The 21,991-nt window shown below is 36.0% G+C and overlaps 2 protein-coding genes, 1 long non-coding RNA gene and 2 other non-coding genes across 10 annotated transcripts; 3 read left to right on the plus strand and 2 right to left on the minus strand.

Moving 5' to 3' along the window:
• The first annotated feature begins 3,454 nt into the window (after positions 1–3,454).
• On the plus strand, positions 3,455–3,526 carry TRNAT-UGU. The gene has a single exon. It is a non-coding gene; the product is annotated as a tRNA-Thr (tRNA).
• A 451-nt stretch (positions 3,527–3,977) lies between these two features.
• Positions 3,978–4,049, plus strand: TRNAT-UGU. The gene has a single exon. It is a non-coding gene; the product is annotated as a tRNA-Thr (tRNA).
• Positions 4,050–5,320: 1,271 nt separating this feature from the next.
• On the minus strand, positions 5,321–10,020 carry LOC111449706 (E3 ubiquitin-protein ligase RGLG2-like). Its single transcript, XM_023089720.1, has 13 exons — positions 9,891–10,020; positions 9,539–9,784; positions 9,327–9,460; positions 7,977–8,061; positions 7,762–7,902; positions 7,362–7,475; positions 7,187–7,284; positions 7,018–7,094; positions 6,841–6,946; positions 6,626–6,753; positions 6,372–6,531; positions 5,607–5,663; positions 5,321–5,526 (listed from the first exon to the last, which is right to left on the minus strand). Exons 3-13 carry the CDS (start codon positions 9,411–9,413, stop codon positions 5,467–5,469), a joined length of 1,113 nt encoding a protein of 370 aa, XP_022945488.1. The 5' UTR covers positions 9,414–9,460; positions 9,539–9,784; positions 9,891–10,020; the 3' UTR covers positions 5,321–5,466.
• Positions 6,770–14,257, plus strand: LOC111449707. The gene is made up of 3 exons (XR_002711712.1): positions 6,770–6,779; positions 10,486–10,489; positions 14,164–14,257. It is a non-coding gene; the product is annotated as an uncharacterized LOC111449707 (long non-coding RNA).
• LOC111449704 (E3 ubiquitin-protein ligase RGLG2-like) lies at positions 13,601–18,513 on the minus strand. 6 transcript variants are annotated; one of them, XR_002711710.1, is made up of 13 exons: positions 18,340–18,513; positions 17,527–17,800; positions 16,276–16,360; positions 16,061–16,201; positions 15,864–15,977; positions 15,689–15,786; positions 15,479–15,558; positions 15,302–15,407; positions 15,088–15,215; positions 14,834–15,017; positions 14,689–14,745; positions 13,920–14,097; positions 13,601–13,845 (listed from the first exon to the last, which is right to left on the minus strand). XR_002711710.1 is itself a non-coding variant. In XM_023089718.1 (11 exons), the coding sequence occupies exons 1-11, from the start codon at positions 17,749–17,751 to the stop codon at positions 14,017–14,019; spliced, it is 1,299 nt and encodes a 432-aa protein (XP_022945486.1). In that variant the 5' UTR covers positions 17,752–17,873; the 3' UTR covers positions 13,601–14,016. The 6 variants fall into 6 exon arrangements, 1 of the variants encoding a protein (XP_022945486.1); XR_002711708.1 differs by having other exon boundaries at positions 18,328–18,513; XR_002711711.1 differs by lacking the exon at positions 18,340–18,513 and adding an exon at positions 17,884–18,267 and having other exon boundaries at positions 17,527–17,834.
• Positions 18,514–21,991: the final 3,478 nt, after the last annotated feature.

A 21,991-nucleotide genomic window follows, 5' to 3' on the forward strand; every position in this document is an offset into this window, starting at 1 on the left:
CACCCTTATAAAAAATGTTTTGTTCCCCCTTTTAAATCGATGTGGGATCTCACAATCCACCCCCCTTGAGGTCCCAACATCCTTGCTCGCACACTGCTCAGTGTCTGACTCTTATATCATTTGTAAGAGCTCAAGCCCACCGCTAGCCCATATTGTTCTTTTTGGGTTTTCCCTTTCGAGTTTCCCATCAAGGTTTTTAAAAGGTGTCTCCCTACAAAGAATATTTCTGTAACAGCCCAGATCCACTGCTAGTAGATATTGTCCTCTTTAGGCTTTCCCTTTCGGGCTTCCTCTCAATGCTTTAAAATGGAGGGGAAGGTTTCCACACCCTTATAAATGGTGATTTATTCTCCTCCCCAATCAACGTGGGACATCACAATTTCGTTTCTCTCTCCAAGATCTCACACGTTCTTTCGAAAAAATATAAAAATAACACACCAACCTCCTCGATCTCAAGAACTCGAGCTAACTCACCACCTCCGTGTCCTTTACGCTCACGACCCACCAAGATTTTGAGGTCAAGAGCGTTAGTTCCTCATTAAGGCTTGAACACTCGAGATTATTGAATGCCTAAGCATGTAACCCTAATTCAAGAACTTTGTTATTGATTGATCTTCCTTAAAATATTAAAACTCTTAGTCTTAACTAATGATTGAATATTAATTAATAAATCAATCTCTTAGAGAAAGTGGATTTTGTACTCTTACCTTTCACAATGTCCATGCATGCATTGATTAATGAGCTTTATTGGTTAATTATTTTTTAATTAGTAAGGAAAAGTACAAACCCTCCCAATTTTTAGTAGTTTTCGGGGTCGAGTTGAGTTAGACGGAAATATATTGTATACCGAACTCAAGGATTATAAACTTTTTCAATTAAAACGGTGTTTAAGATTTCGAGTTCGGTCAAGTTGAGACATTTTTTTAGACCAAATTCAATTGTTCGAGTCGTAAATTTTTTAAACTCGAGTAATCTTGAACGCAACCCAACCATAATATATTTGTATTAAGTTGGTTCGGATTGTTCGAGTTATTGACTCTTTTTTTTTTTTTTTAATAAAAGTAAAATGTTAATTGTTGAGGATTATTGGAGGGGTAGGTTGAACACATCTCTGTGGTAAACTTTATTAAAACCAATAAATCGAGAAGAAATTTACAAAACACTCTGTAGAAATTACTACTTTGTATTGCTTCGAATTTCTTGGGATGATAAACTAAGTAGGGTGAAGGGGTATTTTATACGCGATGATAGGTAATCAATTCCTAAAATTCTAAATCATTTTCTTAACATAAATATAGTCACTCATACAATGGTTGGGCTTAACCCTATTGGGCTAGTGATATATTTTAACACGGTAGTCTCGTATTAGCTAATTAAGAGGAACATCATGGGTTTATGAGTAAGGAACACCATCTCTATTGGCATGAGGCTTGTTCGGAAAACCAAAATCAAAACCATGAGAGCTTATGTTCAAAGTGGACAATATCATACTAGTGGCTTGTGGTTCCTAGCATGTTACGGAAGTCATGTCAATAGAATTCTCAAGCGTTGACACAAAGAAGTTGTGAGTCTCGAAAGTATAGTCAAAGTGACTCAAGTGTCGAACAAATGATGTATTTTGTTTAAGGGCTCCTGAGGAGTCGAGTCTTGACTAAGGGAAGACTGTTCGAGAGCTCCAAAGAAGAAGACCTCAAGGGAAAGCTCTATGGTTAGCTTTGTTCGATTGGAGGAGTATATATATATATATATATTTTGAAAAAAGAGTGTCGGTTTGTGGGTTTTTCTTATTGTTGATTCCAAACTATTGGGTTCTGATACTTAGAAGTCAATAACGTTTATAGGAATATTTTGTTGAGGATGGTTGGAGTCGTGTATTGATTAATTAATAAGAAGATCATGAATATATAAGCGAGGGACACTGTCTCTATTGGTTAAGACCTTTTGAAAAACCAAAAAGAACAATAGCATGCCAATGCCGAGGGTCGTTTGTGATAATTTTTTTGTAATCTCATCCCGAGTTTGGAGAATACAAGTCGTGTAACACGATCCACATACAATTATCATCCAACAAAGCACGTGGACAAAGAAAACTACATACTCAAAACCCCATCTTTTTTTTTCTAAACGAGGGTCCACCTCCCGCCTCTATCTTACTTTCCAAATCCCACCGAAGAATGACAAGAGGGATAAGACAAGATTTAAAAAACACTTTCTCTGTATAAGATCCCGAACTTTCAAAAGTGCATAACAGGTCCTTGAAATATTAATTTCGCGTCTAATAAATCTAATAAGAGTCTATAGTATATGAATAAAGTTGGGTGTCTCATCTCGATAATATTATTAATACGACAAATTTTGTAATATAAATACTTTTTAATTTACGAAATTGCCCCTAGAAAACAGCCAAATTTGTCTATGAAGAAAAGTAAAGATTAGGGACCACTAGGGAAAATGATAAAAGATAAGGTTAATAATTATCCTCTATTAGTGGTGGCGAAGTTTATGAAAGCACAAAATAAAATATTATTTAATTTAATTGAGCCAATCAAATTTAGTTTTTTTTTTTCAAAATTCGCGTTAATTATCTAAAATTATCTTAGAAACTCTGTTAGTGAAATTTAATAATTTATGAAAATTTAATAATTTAAAGTGTATTTAGTTTAATTTATGGAGTGATTTTATGTGATTTAAAAAATAATAATAAATAAAAAAGTGCTTCAACAAATTAGAATAATATAAAATTATTTTTTTAATAAATATTGAAAAATGGATTGTTCAAAATTAACTTTAAAGAAAGATAAAAAAAATGGTGGGTTAAATTAAGGTTTATCGGAGGAAAAAATATTGTAAATTAATTAAGAGGTAAATAAATAAACAAATAATATAGTAATTAAATAACTTAAACTTTTAGACAAAAAAATGTCATTAAACAGCCCCTATAGCTTAGTGGTAGAGCGTCCTTCTTGTAAACGGAAGGTCTGTAGTTCGATCCTGCATCCGCACTTTTTGTCTCCATTTTTAATTTATTTTTTTGCCCTAAAATATTAAGCAAATCCAAGCTAATAATGCTCCCACCATACCAATTATTAACCTTTTCGTGCCTATTAACTCTCTCAAACCTCAAACCATAGCCTATTTGGATCACATGTCGAGTCTCAGTATGTCACAATTTGATTGGTGTTTGGTTTGACGTTGGAGCAAACCAGATAGTCATTGCTTGCAAAGATGCTTTGGATCTAGATTTCCGATACAATGTTTTTTTCTTCAAGTCTTTTTCAGTGATGAGCTCTGACCATTGACTATTTTAGTACTATTAATGAGCTCAAACCATTGCATATTTGGGTCGCACATCGAGTCTCAACTCAAGCATGGGTCACAATTTGATTGGTGCTTCATTGGAGCAAATCATCACCCATTCATTGCTTGAAAAGTAGTTTTGTGTCTAGATCAAATGGCCCCTATAGCTCAGTGGTAGAGCGTCAGTCTTGTAAACTGAATGTCTGTAGTTCGATCCTGCATAGGGGCACTCTTTTTCTTTACTTTTTCTATTTTCCCTCGAGAAATTAAGCAAATCCAAGCTATTATTTCCCCTTTGCACTTCAAATAATGTTCCCACCATACCAATCATCGACCTTTTTGTGCTATTAACGATCGGGCTATTTGGGTCACATGTCGAGTCTCAACTCAATTTGATTGGTGCTCAATTTGATGTTGGAGCAAACCATCATCCAACCATTGCTTGCAAAGGAGTTTTAGATCTAATATCTCCTCTACAATGTTTCTTCTTCGAGTCTTTTTTTAGTGACTAGCTCTGACCATTGGTTATTTCAGTACTATTAACGAGCTCAAACCATTGCATATTTGGATCGCACATCGAATCTCGACTAAAGCATGAATCACAACTTGATTGGTGCTTCGTTGAAGCAAACCATCATCCATTCATTGCTTAGAAAGGTGTTTTGGACCCAAATCAAATGGCCCCTATAGTTCAGTGGTAGAGCGTCAGTCTTGTAAACTGAAGGTCTGTAGTTCAATTCTGCATGAGGGCAAATTTTTGTCTTCCTTTTTTTATTTATTTCCCTAAAATATTATGCAAATCCAACAGCAAATTTTTGTCTTCCTTTTTTTATTTATTTCCCTAAAATATTATGCAAATCCAAGCTATTATTTCCCCTTTGCACTTCAGATAATGCCTGCAGCATACCAATCATTGACCTCATCATTCTATTAACGAGCTCAAACCATTGACTATTTGGGTCAATCACAATCTGATGGGTGCTCGGGGGAGTTTTGGATCTAGAACGAATAACTCTTATAGTTCAATGGTAGAGTGTCAATCTTGTGAACCAAAGGTTTGTAGTTCAATCCTGTCTTCCTTTTTTATTTTTCCCCCCTAAAACATTAAGCAAATCTAAGCTATTATTTCCCCTTTGCACTTCAAATAATGCCACCAACATACCAATCATTGACCTCATCGTTCTATTAACGAGCTCAAACCATTGGCTGTTTGGGCCAGTCACAATTTGATTGGTGCTCGGGTTGGCATTGAAGCAAACCATCATCCATCCAATGCTTGCAAAGGAGTTTTGGATTTTAGCTTAGTGGTAGAGCGTCAATCTTGTACACGAAGGTTTGTAGTTCAATCCTGCATGGGCACTTTTTTGTCTCCCTTTTTTTATTTTTTCCCCCTAAAATATTAAGCAAATCCATTTTTTTATTTTTTCCCCTGTCCACTTCATATAATGCCCCCACCATCCCAATCATTGACCTTATCATTCTATTAACGAGCTCGAACCATTGACTATTCGGGTTGGTCAATTTGATTGGTGCTTGGGTTGCCGTTAAAGCAAACCATTATCCATCCATTACTTGCAAAGGAGTTTTGGATCTAGATCAAATAGCCCCTACAGCTTAGTGGTAGAGCATCAATCTTGTAAACCGAAGGTCGGGGGCAATTTTTTGTCTTTTATTTTTTTTATTTCTATTTGGGTCAGCCACAATCTAATTGATGCTCACAAACCATTTTTTCCCCTCATCCTATTTGCCTATTTGGGTCAGCCACAATCTAATTGATGCTCACAAACCATCTTCTAGCCATTGCTTGCAAAGGAGTTTTAGATCTAGGTGTTAACCCCCGATCTAAAATATATGGATTCTGTAACACTATTAATACGACCATTTGACCCAAATCGTTTACGTGGATACACATGATTAGGTGTCTACTATACATATAAACATTGTACATTTAAGAAACAAAGTGCAATCTCCAGATAGCTATAGTGTAGATATAGAGAATAATAATTCTATTTCGTGACAACGATAAATTTTATTGAAGGAATGAACGTTTGGTTAGTTGATAATAAACAAGTCGAAAGATGTATAACAACCCAGAAACCAATATAGTAATCCGTAGTTCTGTACCTTCCCATTGTACCTTGCTGAAGGAGACCTGGTCCATTGCAGGAGTCAATTAAGGCCTCGGCAGGTGGGGCACAAGTAGAAAGTTTCTCCGCAGTTGCAACATGTCTACTCAATAGAATGGAGAAGAATTAGTGAAGAATCTACAAGGAAAGTGAGTTTCATTTACTATAGGCTTTGGATATTACCTGATGCCCACAACCAAAACCCATGTCCTTTGGATTAGTGACACAAATGGGGCAAGTCTGCAAGGCCAAGCCATTTTACAATCATAAAACGTTAGTCCTCAAAGTGAAACATGAAGTTCAAACAATGTTGAGAATTGTTGGGAGGGAGACTCACGTTGGCTAAGTAAGAGGATGATCATGGGTTTATAATAGGTATGGGGCCTTTCGGGAAACCAAAAGCAAAACCATGAAAGCTTATGATCAAAGTGGATAATACCGTATCATTGTGGAGGGTCGTGATTCCTAACATGGTATTAGAGTTATGCCCTTGACTTAGACATGTTAATAGAATCCTCAAATGTCGAAGAAAGAAGTTGTGAGCCTCGAAGGTGTAGTTAAAAAGTGACTCAAGTGTCGAATAAAGAGTGTACTTTATTCGAGGGCTTCAAAGAAAGGAGTCGAGGTTCAATTAAGGGAGGCTGTTCGAGGGCTCTATAGGCCTCAGGGGAGGTTCTATGGTATACTTTTTTCGAAGGGAGGATTGTTGAGGACGGTTGGGAGGGAGTCCCACGTTGGCTAATTAAGAGGATGATCATGAGTTTATAAGTAAGAAATACTATCTTCATTTGTATGAGGCCTTTTGGGAAACCAAATGCAAAACTATGAGAGCTTAGGCTCAAAGTGGGCAATATCATACCATTATGGAGGGTCGTGATTCCTAACAAACAATGGTGAGGCCACCACCGAAAAAAGGAAAGGATTAATTACTAGAAAGATGTTAGACACCTGGTTGGGAGAGCTTGAGGAAGGAGTGTTGCCAACTCCTTGGTTATGTCTACCATTTGAAGGCGTTCTGGTATGTGAACCGTTGGCGCGTGGGGATCTTGGGTAGATGTACAAAGGAGGAAGAAGAGGAACTCTCTTTGGCGAGCTCCCTCGTCGTCGACTGCTTCATCAAGAAGAGATCAGAAATAGCAGTCAAAACTCGAACGTCGGCAAAGAAAGCAGTTGAATCACAAAAACATAAAATCAATGCATACCCCAACAGGCCAAGCTCTACAGTAGCCTGATATTGAGAAGGTATTTTCATTAAGGCAGCAAGAGTAAATTCAGTCTGCCTTCTGTCAAAGTTTACATATCTTGATATAATCTCAGTGAAATTGACAAACTGGATACACAAAGCAGGCTCTAATAGTGTCAGCATATGTAAAAAAATGTGAAAATTTCTATCCTGCATGGAAGTAATGTTGAAAACCTGAAAATTATCAAAAGCTCGAGCTGGGATGTTATCATCAAAATTCTTCATCATGTCCCAAGGCCCGTCTCCGACACCAACCAAGATTATTGACAATGGGTACTCACTGCAAGTATGCTAGTGTTTAAAGAACAAGGAGGAGTTCGATAATCAAAGATGGAGTCGCTTGATATTTACCTCGCTTTAACGATTGCGTCGACAGTGTTTTGTTCTTGTACACTTAGTTGATTGTTATGTGTGTCAACACTTGTGACCTGTCTTAAGGGCAACTTCTTTTATACATGAATACTATAAGGCAAACCAACTGATGGAGTAGAAAAACTTGCCAGTTCGAACCCAGACTCACCTGCCCATCGGCAATTATCAGCAAAATATGGAACTGACCACCAGTTTGCTCAACTATTGTCATGGCCATCTCAATTATTGGTGCAAAAGATGTAGGTCCTGCAAGAAGTGAGAATAAGGGTGAAAGTAAGCCATATGGTCATGGTTAACATTAATCGAAACAAGAAAACAATCACCTGCAAATCGTAACTTGGTAACAATGTCTCTGTAACCATCCAAAACTTCCTCAAATCCATTACAGGGTCTATCATCGTCGTAAAAGCTAAAAACATCATGATCATGGGTAGTTACTGCAAAGATTGCAGTTCAATTGTCAATTCCTCATTAAATAAATGTGTAACGGCCCAAGCCCACCGCTAGCAGATATTGGCCTTATTGGACTTTTCCCTCCGGGCTTCCCCTTTGTTCTCCTCTCCAACCGATGTGGGATCTCACAATCCACCACCCTTCGGGGCTCAGCGTTTTCAATGGCACTCGTTCCCTTCTCCAATTGAAAGGGAAAGCTCAAAGAGATAATATTTGCTAGCAGTGGACTTGGCTGTTACAAAACTTACAGTAAGTGTTAAATGCAATTACAATCTCCAAATCCATAGCAGGGAATCTTGTTGTCCTCGTCAAACTCTCCTAAGGTATCATCAATCATAGATATGGCTTGTTGATATGGATTCGGCCCATTCCAAATGTGGTGTAAACTATGTCCACTAAACGACCTTGAACCTACATTAAAAGAGCGATCAGCGTAATATGAGTAGTAAATGTGTTTAACTAGAAACTATGAGATGAGAACGGACCTGTCCACTGATTGCTCTTCGTGAAATCAATTCCCACAATGAGATTAGAGGACTCTAGTCCAGCTCGCCGAAGAGCTGCTGTCACCTGTTGTACAACCCCATTATTAACAACTCCCAAAACGAAGCCAATATGGTATTTGTTATTATCATCAGAAGGTTAACAAGTCAACAAATCTAGTACATAAATCTTCCATGATCAAATGACTGATTTTATTTGTTATCATGTCCTAAAGGATCCGCAGTTTCTATACTCAACTCAATCATAAGGCTAATTCATACAAAATCCCAAGTACTCAACTCAATCATAAGACTAATTCATACGGAATCCCAAATTTAACCATGGGTTTATTGTTGAGGACGGTTGGGAGAGGAGTCCCACGTCGGCTAATTAAGGGGTTGATCATGGGTCTATAATTAAGGAAATACATCTTCATTAGTACGAGGCCTTTTGGGAAAACCAAAAGTTAATCCATGAGAGCTTATGCTCAAAGTGGACAATATCATACCTTTGTGGAGGTTTGTGATTCCTAACATGGTATATCCCTTAGCTTAGTCATATCAATAGAATTCTCAAATGTCGAACAAAGAAGTTGTGAGCCTCAAAGGTATAGCCAAAAGTGATTCAAGTGTCGAACAAAGGGTGTACTTCGTTCGAAGGCTCCAGAGAAGGAGTAAAGCCTCGGTTAAGGGGAGACTGTTCGAGGGCTCCATAGGTCTCAGGGGAGTCTCTATGGTATACTTTGTTCGAGGGGAGGATTGCTGAGGATTGTTAGAAGAGGAGTCCTACATCAACTAATTAAGGGTTTGAGGGCTCCAGAGAAGGAGTCGAGCCTCGATTTAAGGAGAGGTTGTTCGAGGGCTCCATAGGCCTCAGGGGAGGCTCTATGGTGTACTTTGTTTGAGGGGAGGATTGTTGGGAGAAGAGTCCCACATCGGCTAATTAATGGGTTGATCATGGGTTTATAAGTAAGGAAATACATCTCCATTGGTATGAGGCCTTTTGGGAAAGCCCAAAGCAAAGCCACGAGAGCTTATGCTCAAAGTGGACAATATCATACCGTTGTAGAGGCTCGTGATTCCTAACATTTATAACTTTAACACCAATCCTGAACCTATTTAACAAGTGTATGCAGGCAAAGTTCATATGGGGAGGTCAAAATGAAGCAAGTAAAGCCACAACTTCCCATTTACAGCTCAATAAGAATCATTAAAATGCAAGGAGCTCATTGATCTCCTATCCAGAAAGTTAACATCCTAATTCTTAAACACCTTTCACAAAAAAAAACACAGACAGAGCACAGGCAGCGAGACATCAAACATTATAGACAATAGCAGGACAAAGATCTAAACCTCATTCGCGGATCGGTAATTGACGTTTATTCTTGAATATCTCCTGTTTGAATCGAACTCTCCTTGACCTGGCTCCTTAGAGTTCATCCTTCAGTATAAAGCAAAACGGAGCACACACAAAATCAACTAATCACCTACAAAGAACAGAGAAAAGATGAATCAATGATCTTCAAAACAATCAGGGTCTGAAGAACTTGGATCTTCAATTTTACCAGCAAAAAATCTCGAAATCCAGAGCCGTTTATAGAATCCAATACTAATGTCTGTGTATTTATAACCTTTCCTGAAATCACTACAAAGACGAAGCAAATCCGTGGCAGAAAAATGAATAAACAAAGACCAAAAAAGGTAATATCAAGATCGTCAAGTAACTACGACCAGTTCAATTAAACCGGTCATTGTCAAAACGTTAAACCAGCTATTACAGCACCATTGCTACTGCATAATCAATTCATGGCCTACACACGCAATACAGAGCGTAAGAACCCCAGACGAAGTTCTTAAACGATTATCAAACAAAATGAAATCATCATATTTGTTGACTTAAACAACTGATTAACTTACTCCTTTTTCCAAACGAGTGAGCCATTTTTTGTAGTTTGAATCTGAAAATGAGATGCTGCTGCTTGCCGAGCAGTGATATCCAGAGGATCTTTGTTGGTAAACATTCTAGTTTGTTCTTGGGGAATGGAAAAATGAAGGGAAAAACAGCTGCTGCTTAATGCAATATCAAAATTTATCGCCAAGCAACCACCAATATAAATATTAAGAAAATGAATTGAACTAAAATCCATGGAGTTAAGAAAGAGAATTTTAATTGTGAACTCGGTCCGATTGTCGAGTCTCGAGGGTCTTGATAACATTACAGAAGTGACTATATTTTACGTGCACTTTGTGGGGACTTATTAGGAAGTTTTTATAGTCAACTTGTCCGGTCTCAGTAGAACTTCACATGGCCCGCAAGTTCGCCACTAACTGTAACAGCACCGTCTGCTAAAATTTGCCCTTTTTTAATGTATTTACGCTCGTGAACCTGGGATTTTTGTTGCATACACGTAATTTTGTTAGAACGTTGATACAGAACTAATGGAATTCTTCGAGTGTACTCATTGTTAGAATTGGTATAAATGATCTTTCCCTAGTGTTTGGCTATATCGAGCCATGTGGCGTTCCAACCCAGTTCCAACAATACACTTTTCAGACCAAGAAAGCGGTTTAAGTCCTAGGAATGCATGAACTTAATATGAACCTTATGAGCGTCTTGTGGGTGCAGTTAGGGGGTTTCCAACCACCCCCTAATCGTGATCTTGTTCGAATGAGAGCAAGGGACCATATAGGTAGATAATGTTGGCTTGATAATGGGTCGTAACCTTCTTTATATGGATAATGTTATGGGCTAATACAGAAGGCCAACTGAACCCTTTTAAAGAATTTAAGAACAAGGTCCGTAACGGTATGATAAGAACGATGAGTTTGAATACAAATGTTGAGGTCGTGCTTCGACGGCTTACTGGCGATAGGTATATGATAATAATGATGACTTGATGAGATTCACCATGACGACAACGACGATGAAAGGGAAGTAGTAACATACATGGATAAGAATCCTATGAACGAACTACGGAACGAACTGACACCCCTAATAGGGCTAAAGAGAGAACTTATAGTTTATGCATTACGACCCTAAGTCGAACTTAGGAGAACCAGGTCAACGTGCGGTATATCCTAGGAAAGGCCTGTAACTGAACAATGAACTCTTAAGTATCAATAAGACAGTTAAAAAACGAAGATATGATAAATGACTTAAGAATTACAAGTAAACTACTTGCTGAATATTTTTATATTTTTTTCCGGATAAAGATTAGACAGAGCGGTATTTAGTACTTCTTATACTCATTATGAACCGAGTCTTAATGCATGCACGCTTAAAAAAAATATAAATTTATGTATATTTTTTAATATTCCACATCATTAATGACGGTCCAAACTCGAATCTCTAATAAGTTTATTCCTATTTATGTTTGTATTTATTTGGAATATAAATTAAAAAAAAAGTATCTAATAAATACTTATATTTTTTATTTTTGTCAGGTCTAATAAATTCTTGACCGAATTATTATTTTATTATTATTATTATTTTTTGTGTCCTTTCGACATATTTAATTATTTTAAAATTTAAAAATGTATTAAAGTTTTATTATATCACTAAATTAGTTAATAAAAAAAAGAATTTAATATATTAGGGAATGTTGCAACCATTAAAAAAAGTTGTAAAATATTAAAAATGTCACTTTTTTTTTATTTGTTTTTTTAGAATATCCTTTTCAATATAATTTTTTTTATTGATAATTAAGATTTGTGACCGATTCTACTAAAAATGTCAAATCCTTTGTTGTTTTTTTTTTTTCGAAAATTAAATATTTTATGCAAAATTATTTAATAATATTATAATTGATTTGGTCCTCAATCATTTAAAATTCTCTAATTTGACTTTTGTGTATTAAAAATATTCAATTAGTTCATTTTATAAAATTAATTTATTAAAATTACTAGCAAAAGTATGTTTATTTTCATTAAAAAGAAAAAAAAGAAAAAAAAAATCATTTATTCTCCAAGTTAATAAAAATAATGACAATTTTTTATTAATAAATTTTAATTAGAGATGTTCAAAGGGTGGAGTTAGGGGAAGCCTTCTCCGTCCCTATTATCGTCACCTGTTTTATTTTCTATCTTCGTGAAATTTTCCATTTATTTTTGCAGAGACCGAAGCGTGACATGGAGAATTTTCGGGAATCGAGTTTTCGTAATTTTTTTTGTTGATTATTTTTTTAAAAACAATTATTTTAAAATTTTTATTTTTAATATAATATTTATTAAAAAAATCTTAATAAATCAATATATTTCATAAGCAAAGTATATACATGGTTCTACCGACCTAATTTTAAAAAATTCAAATTTTAATATTACACCATAGTCTTTAATAATTAAAAAAAAAATCCAATTAGTGTTCAAAATTAACTATTTTTTAATATAGCAAAAAGTATGTATATATATATATTAAATAGGGCGAGATGGAAAATTAGGCAGGGGACAGGGAATATAATCTCGTCCCTAGCCCCATTTATTTAACGGAAAAAAATGTTCTCTATTCCCTCCCTCATTCCCCTTCTAAACGGGAAATCCCTTTCTAGTTTGAGATGGTCCCTCGAAGGCCTCAACCTCGACCTCGTGAGTAAAATGGACATCTTTCAAGGATAATTTAAAAAAATTTAAAAGAGAAAGATGAAATCCATTAAAATAATAATAAATAAATAAATAAATTTGAGGGACTTTGATTTATTTAAGGCTTAAGTCTTAATAAAAAGATTGACATAATTTATTGAGTGACGTTTTATTTATTACTCCATAATTATTTTAAAAATATTTTTCAACGTAGACTTTTAAAAAAAAAAACATTAAGAATTTGTTATTTCCTTCCCACTTTCGAATTAGTTGTTGATTCCAAAGATGATTTGACAAACATTTGTTTTTATTAGAAATTTTGTACAATAATATATGATATAGTTGATAATATAGTTTATCAATCTTGCATGTAACGCCCCTATTCCCGAGATATGATAGGATAGCTAAGAAAGACTTTAACATAATTGAAAGTTGTTACATATATCAACAAGGTGGACCTTCCTTCCCGTGACTCGATCATAGAAACTTCAAATGTTTTGCTTGTGTTGGTTTATGAGGATAATTTTCACTCTTAGGAGCGAGAAGTAACGTGATCATCTTGCAGGAGAATGTCGAGGCCATCATATACTGAATTTGAATTCAAAATCCTGGGCATGGGGCATTACATTGCGCGATTAACTCTTCGTTCTGTCGTTGCCCATACATGAGTCACCCTAAGTAGATTAGACCTACTGTAGCATTCTGACCAGTCGCTTGTCGAGATGAGTGTCAATGCTCGTCAAAGAATACCCAAAGCGTTTGGACATGTGAGATTCCACGTTGGTTGAAAAAGGAAACAAACCATTTCTGCTATTAGACTAACAACAATACGTAACAGGCCAAAACAGACAACATTTGCTAGCGGTGACTTGGGCTGTTGCATACCGATACCCGTCTGCTAAACATTTCTGCTATTAGCCTCGTTGTATAATCTATAATTCATAACATGAATTCTTCAATACAGAAGAAAAATCCAGCACAGTCAGGAGAGCTATAGTGTATATAAACTGGTAACTCTAAGAAGTTCATGTAACAAAGAAGAACAGCTCTAGTCAATGACAATGATGAATCTTATTTCGGAAAAAAAACATCTGCTTAGTTGATGATAAACAAGCAGGAAGATTTATTACAACCCAGAAACCGATATATACAACGACGTACGCACGTAAAAATGATTTCTAAGAACGAAACAAGATTAAAACGAACTCCCTTTGAAGCTTCTACAAACAGGTATAGTTGTGTATAGTCAGTGATGAGGCAGGCTAACAAAAACATCCACCATATGTACAAACACACCCTGTAGAACAGTATTGATGTTCATCGAAACCGCCATTTAACAAGACGAAGATATAGTAATCTGCAGTTACGTACCTTCCCGTTGTACCTCGCTTCGAGAGACCTGGCCCATTGCAGGAGTTGAGGATCCAAAAAATGAAATAAATGAGCCATAGGTATCACATGGCAGGACTTAATAAAGCCTTATTCTAGTCTGAATAGAGCTTCGGCAGATGGGGCACGACTCGAGTGTTTCTCCGCAGTCGCAGCATGTCTACGTAATAGGAGGGAGAAGAGTTAGTGAAGAATCTACGAGGAAAGTGAGTTTCATTTACTATAGGTGTAACAGACCAAGTCCACCGCCAGTAGATATTGTCCTCTTTGGGCTTTCCCTTTTGGGTTTCCCCTCAAGGTTCTTAAAACGTGTTTGCTAGGGAGAGGTTTTCACACCCTTATAAAGGGTGTTTCGTTCTCCTCCCCAACCGATATGAGATCTCAAAATCCACCCCCCTTCAGGGTCCAGCGTCCTCAATGACACTCGTTCCTTTCTCCAATCGATGTGGGACCCCGTCAAATCCACCCCCTTCGGAGTCCAGCATCCTTGCTGGCACATCACCTCATGTCCACCCCCCTTCGAGGCTCTGCCTCTTCGCTAGCACATTGCCCAGTGGCTGAATCTAATACCATATGTAACGGCCCAAGTCCACCGCTAGTAGATATTGTTCTCTTTGGGCTTTCCCCTTCAGGTTTCCCTCGAAGATTTTTGAAACGCGTATACTAGGGAGAGGTTTCCACACCCTTATAAAGGGTGTTTCGTTCTCCTCCCTAACCGACGTGGGATCTCACAATAGGCTTTGGATATTACCTGATGCCCGCAACCAAAAGCCATGTCCTTCGGATTAGTGAGACAAATGGGGCAAATCTGCAAGGCCAAGCCATTTGACAATCATAAAACGTTAGTCCTGATTAAAAAAGATCCAAAACATAGCTTTAGTGGCTAAGGTTAGAACCTGGTTATCATAATGAGAACTGGTGGATGAAGTTGTGCCAACTCCTTGGTTATATCTACCATGTGAAGGTGTTCGAGTCTGAAAACTGTTGGCTCGTGGGGTCCTCGGGTAGCTGTTGAACGGCGTCGTGCTGTACAAAGGAGGTGGAAGAGGAACTCTCTCTGGCGAACTCCCTCGTCGTCGACTGCTTCATCGAGACGAGATTAGAGATAGCATTCGTGAGTCGATAAAGAAAGCATAAAATGAATGCATACCCCAATAGGCCAAGCTCTAGAGTAGCCTGATATTGAGAAGGTATTTCCATTAAGGCAGCTAGAGCAAACTCAGTCTGCCTTCTGGTAGAGTTTACATTTTTTGACATAATCTCAGTGAAATTAACAAACTGCATACACAAAGCAGGCTACAATACTCAGCATATGTAATAAAAATGTGAAAAATTCTATCCTGCATGGTAGTAATGTTGAAAACCTGAAAGTTATCGAAAGCTCGAGCTGGGATGTTGTCGTCAAAATTCTTCATCATGTCCCATGGCCCGTCTCCGACTCCGACCAAGATAATTGACAACGGGTACTCACTGCAAGTATACTCGTGTTTAAAGAACAAGGAGGAGTTTGATAATCAAAGATGGAGTGGCTTGATCTTTACCTTGCTCTAACAATCGCATCGACGGTGTTTCGTTCTTGTGAACTTAGTTGACCGTTATTTGTGTCGACACTTCTTGTGACCTGTCTTAAGGGAAACTTCTTTTAGACATAAGGCAAACCAACAGTATGCAAAACGAGTTTTTTCAGATATTTGTTTCAATGAGATCAAATATGGAAGGTGAAGGACTTGCTCGTTCGAAACCGGACTCACTTGGCCATCTGCAATTATCAGCAAAACATGGTACTGACCACCAGTTTGCTCAACTATTGTCATGGCCATCTCAATGATTGGTGCAAAAGATGTAGGTCCTGCAAGAGGTAAGAACAAGGGCTAAAGTAAGCAAAATGGTCACGTTTTGCATTAATCGAAACAAGAAAACGATCACCTGCAAGTCGTAAGTTGGGGACGATTTCTTTGTAACGATGCAAAACTTCCTCAAATCCATTACAGATCCTGTCATCGTCGTAAAAGCTAAAGACATTTTGATCATGTGTAGATGCTGCAAAGATTGCAGTTCAATTGTCAATTCGCCATTAAACGAACGTATGGTAAGAATCGAGATCGTGCCTAAAATGCAATTACCATCTCCAAATCCATAACATGGAATCATGTTGTCCTCATCAAAAGCTGATAAGGTCTGTCCAATAATAGATATGGCTTGTTCATATGGATTCTGTGTGTTCCCGATGTGGTGTAAACTACGTCGATTAAACGACCTTGAACCTATATCGAAAGAGGGATCAGCATACTATGAGTAGTAAATGTGTTTATCTAGAAGCTATGAGATGAGAACGGACCTGTCCACTCGTTGCTCTTCGTGAAATCGATTCCCACAATGAGATTAGAGGACTCTAGTCCAGCTTGAGCAAGAGCTGCTGTCACCTGTTGTAAAACACCGTTATTAACAACGCCCAAAATGAAGCCAATATGGTATTTGTTAGTATCAGCAGAAGGTTAACCAGTCAAACAAATCTAGTACATAAGTTTCCATGATCAAATGACTGTCCTCAAAGAGTCTGCGATTTCTGTACTCAACTCAATCATTAGACTAATTCATACAGAATCCCCAGTTTAAACCAATCCTTGAACCTACTTTAACAAGTTTATGCAGGCAAAGCTCATATGGGGAGGTCAAAATGAAGAAAATAAAGCCCCTACTTTTGTAACAGCCCAAGTTCGCCACTAGTAGATATCCGCTTTGGCCTGTTACATATCACCGTCAACCTCACAGTTTTAAGGTGCATCTACTAGGGAAAGGTTTCGACACCCTTATAAGGAATGCTTCATTCCCCTTTCCAACTAATGTGGGATCTCACAATCTACCCCCTCGAGGATTCAGCGTCCTCGCTGGCACACTGCCCACTGCCTGGCTCTGATACCATTTGTAACAGCCCAAGCCCACCGTTAGCAGATATTGTCTGCTTTGGCCCATTACGTATCGCATCAACCTCATGGTTTTAAAACATGTCTACTAGAGAGAGGTTTCCACACCTTCATAAGGAATGCTTCGTTCCCCTTTCCAACCAATATAGGATCTCACAATCCACCCCCCCTTCAGAGCCTAGCGTCCTCGTTGACACACCGCCCAGTGCCTAGCTCTGATACTATTTGTAATAGCCTAAGCCCACGGCTAGCAGATATTATCTGCTTTAGCTCGTTACGTATTGCTATCAACCTCACAGTTTTAAAACGCATATACTAGGAAGAGGTTTCCACACCCTTATAAGGAATGCTTTGTTCCCCTCTTCAACCGATGTAGGATCTCACAATCCACCCCCTTAGGAGCCCAGCTTCCTCGCTGGCACGCCGTGGCTCTAATACCATTTATAAGAGCTTAAGCCCACCACTATCAAATATTGTCTGCTTCAACCGACGTGGGATCTCACAGCTTTCTATTTACAGCCCAATGAGAATCATTACAATGCAAGGAGCTCATTGATATCTTTCCCAGAAAGTTAACATCCTAGTTCTTAAACACTTCCACAAACAGAGCACAGGCAGAGAGACATCAAACATTATAGACAAAAAAACAGGACAAAGATTCAAACCTCATCCAAGGATTGGTAATGGTCAGCAATTCTTGAATATTTCCTATCCAACCTCCTCTGTGGTAGTGGTGTTTGTGACCCATAATCAAAGCGTTGTGGATATGAATATTCCTGAACATACGGCGAAGGTGGAGGATAATTGTCATAACCCCACGTTGAAGAATTCCCAAACCCATCTGAATCAAACTCTCTTTGATCCGTTTCCTTCGAATTCTTACTTCCCATAGCTCAAAAATCTGCAAATTCCTCAGCACACAAAAAGTCAACTAATCACCTGCAAAAGAACAAAGAACATATGAACCAATGATCTTCAAAACAATCAGGTTCTAAAGAACTTGGATCTTCAATTTTACCAGCAAAATCCAATACTAATATCTGTGTATTTATATCTGTTTCTGAAATCGCAGCAAAGATCAAGCAGAAAAATGAATAAAAAAAGACCAAGAAAGGTAATAGTAGCTACGACCAGTTCAATAAACCCTGCCGTCGAAAATCCAACGCTAGAAGGGACCTCTACAGTACAGAAGTTTCCTGTAGTCTCCTATCCGATAATCACAAGAGATTGACCATGAATCTAGGAGGTTTAATCACTTGGGTAAGTTTCAAAATCTATAAATTATTGAAGAAAATCGAGACGAAGTGTGGCCCAAGGAATAGAGAAATTGGGTTTGGGTCTTCGTCAAAACATTAAACCGGCTACGATTGCATAATCAATTCATAATCTCTACACGCAAACAGTGCGTAAGAAAGGCAGATGATGTTCTTAAATGATTATTATAAAACAAAATGGAATCATCATACTTGTTGACTAACCCAGTCGATGAACTTCCTCCTTATTTCCAAAAGAGTAGGCCATTTTTGGTAGTCTGAATCTGAAAACGAGATGCCGCTGCTTTTGTAGACGGCAAATAATGATATCCAGAGGATCTTTCTTGGTAAACTTCCTGGTTTGTTCTTGGGGAGAGGAAAAAGTTGGAACAACCCATCCGTCTAAAGTTTTGGTCATTGTCCAATTGAAATGTTCATTGATAATGTCTTTGTAAATGGAAAGATTCAATAACATTAAATGCCCTTTGATATTTTATGATATCTCATACATACATATATATATATATATATATATATATATATATATATATATATATATATATATATATATATATATATATATATTTGTATCGTATGTCTAACCGACGGCCAACGGAACTAACATGTGACCGCGAGAGAAGTAGAGAAGTAGCTCTGGTTTGACATATTCAGCTTCGTGTCAGATAGGCTTTTAAATTTTTTATTTTTGTCGAACTAGTATTTAAAGTATTTGACTGTTTTTTAAAATTCACGAACAGACACTAAATTGAAAATTTTAATATTTTATTAGACCTCACGTGAGCATTACTTATAAGGGCGTGAAAACATCTCTTTACCATACACATTTTAAAATCGTAAAGTTGACCACTATAAGTAATTAGTTAAAGCTGACGACTATTTCTTTTTTTTTTAAAATAACCACAACCTCTATATATATATATATAAATATTATGACAAATTTTAAGTAATTTTCTGATTTAAAGATTTTAGATTTGATTTTAAGATATTAAAAATTCGTAATTAGATCATTATTAGCTAAACTATATTTTTTTCTGAATAAAATTTATTTATTTTTCGAGTGGCATGCCTGCACATCTAAATAAACTAATAAAAATAATTATGCAATAATATAAAAAAAATTTATAAACAAAATTTAACCTTTATTATATTTAAGGATAATTTTAAAATGGATTAAAGTGGCAAAAAATAAAAAGTTTGATTTATTTAAGTCGTAATAATAATATTAAAAGTTATTGAGTTATAATTTATTTATTAATCCACAACTTTTAAAAAAATATTTTACAATATTGACTTTTTTTTTTAAAAAAAATTATTTATTTTTTTTATTTCCTTCGTACTTTCTTTTTAAAATTAATTAAATTATAGTCTTAATTTTGTTTAAAAAAATATTATATTTTGATTCTTGAAGTCGGAGTCATTTAAAAAGTTTATTTAAGTCGAATTAGTCTTACGAGTTGTAGCTTCACTCTCTTTTTTGAGGTTAGTGACTTGGTTCGACTTCACTTTGCACGATCAATTTGTCCGTTCGGACATTTGATTGGTTGCAGTGAGCTCTTAAAAAACAAACCAGCAAGGATTTTAGTTTTTTTTTAAACATTGGAGGTGAAATGATTTGATTTTGGAGTTAACCGAAGAACATTTGGGGTTGGATTGCATTATAACCGCTACTATTGTAAGTAGCCCAATTGGATAGTTCTTTAGAATTTTCGAACAGATGTGAGTTGTGAATAGATTGATAACAAATGTTACGACGACGACTAGTGTTAGTAAGTGTTTTACTTAACTCATGTGTTGAAAATATATTTATATTAAACTCGGAACAGGTGGAATAGGAAATCAAGTTGAAATGGAGACAGGGAATATAATTCTGTGAGTGACCTCATTCATCTCCGCTGTAAATGAACATCTTTGAAGTACGAGATACCAGTATCACCCACAAATTTATTTTGGAATGTGATATTACTCGGCCCAAATGATTATATATGGGCCTAGACGTCCTCTTGGGCTTGGGTTTAACTCGAGTAAGTAAGTTCTTCATTCTTTTGGGCTGAGCCCAACTTCTTCTATGTCCATTTGTCAACGTCCCCAAATTTCCTGAACCGCACGACACAATTCAAATCGATATATGTATTTCGAGGCATGATATGAATTCAACTACTGACTCTTTGCATGTACCGGAAAGACAGATTACAAGAAACAATGTTAAGGCAATTCAAGAGGCCTATTACATCTGCAAAGAAGGTTAGCTAATGTACGAGTTGAGCCCAAAAATCTTTATAATATTAGCATATCAAATCAAGAAAATAATAGGGTGGCTGACATTGAAAAATGATTATTCAATTAAGACAATTTGTGTATGCTTTATTTTCTTAAATTTATATTTACTAGCTTTTATTGGTAGCCATAGTTTGTAGCTGGTAGATGAATTTCATTATGTTTGGGTTATCTTTTTGGTCTATTTGAAGACATGTAATATTCATGCTTAAGCATCATTGTTGAATACAAACAAAACCTTCGTGTTTTCTTGATACCTTTTTGGTGTTATTCTTTTTCAAACTTTGTTTAGATTTGATGTTTAAATCGTGCTTTAGTTTTGATGTTTAAATTGATTCATAGAATTAGTTTTAATCAAGCTAATTTTGGAGTGAGTGAAGGTAAGAGTGACCATCATAGATTCCAAGTTCAATCTAATAGTCATTTATTTTCTGACCAGTTCTTGGTTGGAATCAATTCTGTTAAGTTAGTTTTTTTTGTGAACGTTGGCAAGGATTCTAGAAGGATCTCTAGGTTTGCAAAATCCAGCATTGTAGGCGCTTATCGAGGCATGTTTTCAAACTATTAAATTAATGATCAAACCATATTAAAATATTAATTAAGTCTTGTAATCACGGACACTAAAGCTAAAACTACTTTAACGTATGATTGAGAACTTAATGACTTGGAAAGATTAAAATTTTGACGAAAATTGCAATAAACTAAAAGTCGAAATCTTCAATGAAATAAAATAAAAGTCCAGCTACAAACTAAAAAGATCGAGTAAGCTAAAAGTTAAAGATTCAATAAAGCCAGAGTCGAGTTTCGATAAGCTAAAAATCGAAAAACCGTCGAAAAAAAAAAATTGTTCTGACCCCCAAATAAAATGTACGTACGTACGTGTGAACAACATTAAAGAATGATACGATAAAAAATTGTATCTACTTATAAATAAAAATTAATTCAAATCAATGTTTTATTCTTTAAATTAATTAATTATTGTTATTTTTTTTGATAATTTCATCTGTCTTTGATATATTCAAATTTGTAAAAATTAATTTAAAAAATATATATCATTAAAATTTAATAGACACAAAATAAAAGTTTAAATAATTATTACACACATAAAATTATAAGATATTTAATACTGATTTTGAAACAATTTAATTCATTTTTATTGTTCGATACATTTAATAATTCAAAACTAAATTAATATTTAATTTAGCATTTTTAAACGCGAGATTTATATTAAAAATAATTTTAAATAATTAAAAATATTTTAAAAGTAATTCTAAATAGGAAAAAAATAAATTTATTTACCTAAAAACAATAATGTGCTGGATTTGAATTTCCTTTTTAGGGAAAATAATATTTCTAATAAATGTTCAAAATTCCAATTTTCTTGCTTCCATTCTTAAGAAAACTTTTCTACGGCTGTGATCTGGTTAGTTTTGATCATTGCAACGTGGCAGCCATTGGGACTGCTGATGTACACAGCTACGGTGGGCCGCATAACACAGAATAATAACTTTATGGTGCCGTATATTTATAATGGCAATTATTTATACATCGAAAAAGCAATTGCAGAGGAAGACTGGTTGGT

Source organism: Cucurbita moschata, unplaced genomic scaffold (assembly GCF_002738365.1).
Source record: "Cucurbita moschata cultivar Rifu unplaced genomic scaffold, Cmos_1.0 Cmo_Scf00011, whole genome shotgun sequence".
In the NCBI taxonomy this organism is placed as follows: domain Eukaryota; kingdom Viridiplantae; phylum Streptophyta; class Magnoliopsida; order Cucurbitales; family Cucurbitaceae; genus Cucurbita; species Cucurbita moschata.

What these genes read in the sequence shown, in the direction of transcription:
- LOC111449706 (XM_023089720.1), bottom strand. Translation starts at nt 9,413, where the DNA reads ATGAACTCTAAGGAGCCAGGTCAAGGAGAGTTCGATTCAAACAGGAGA. An exon ending in TGATAATTGCCGATGGGCAG is followed by an intron (nt 7,095 to 7,186) that starts GTGAGTCTGGGT and finishes CCCTTAAGACAG; the next exon opens with GTCACAAGTGTTGACACACA. An exon ending in GACGCAATCGTTAAAGCGAG is followed by an intron (nt 6,947 to 7,017) that starts GTAAATATCAAG and finishes GCATACTTGCAG; the next exon opens with TGAGTACCCATTGTCAATAA.
- LOC111449704 (XM_023089718.1), bottom strand. Translation starts at nt 17,751, where the DNA reads ATGGGAAGTAAGAATTCGAAGGAAACGGATCAAAGAGAGTTTGATTCA. An exon ending in GAGCTTTCGATAACTTTCAG is followed by an intron (nt 15,216 to 15,301) that starts GTTTTCAACATT and finishes TTGTGTATGCAG; the next exon opens with TTTGTTAATTTCACTGAGAT. An exon ending in GTTCTCATTATGATAACCAG is followed by an intron (nt 14,746 to 14,833) that starts GTTCTAACCTTA and finishes TTGGCCTTGCAG; the next exon opens with ATTTGCCCCATTTGTCTCAC.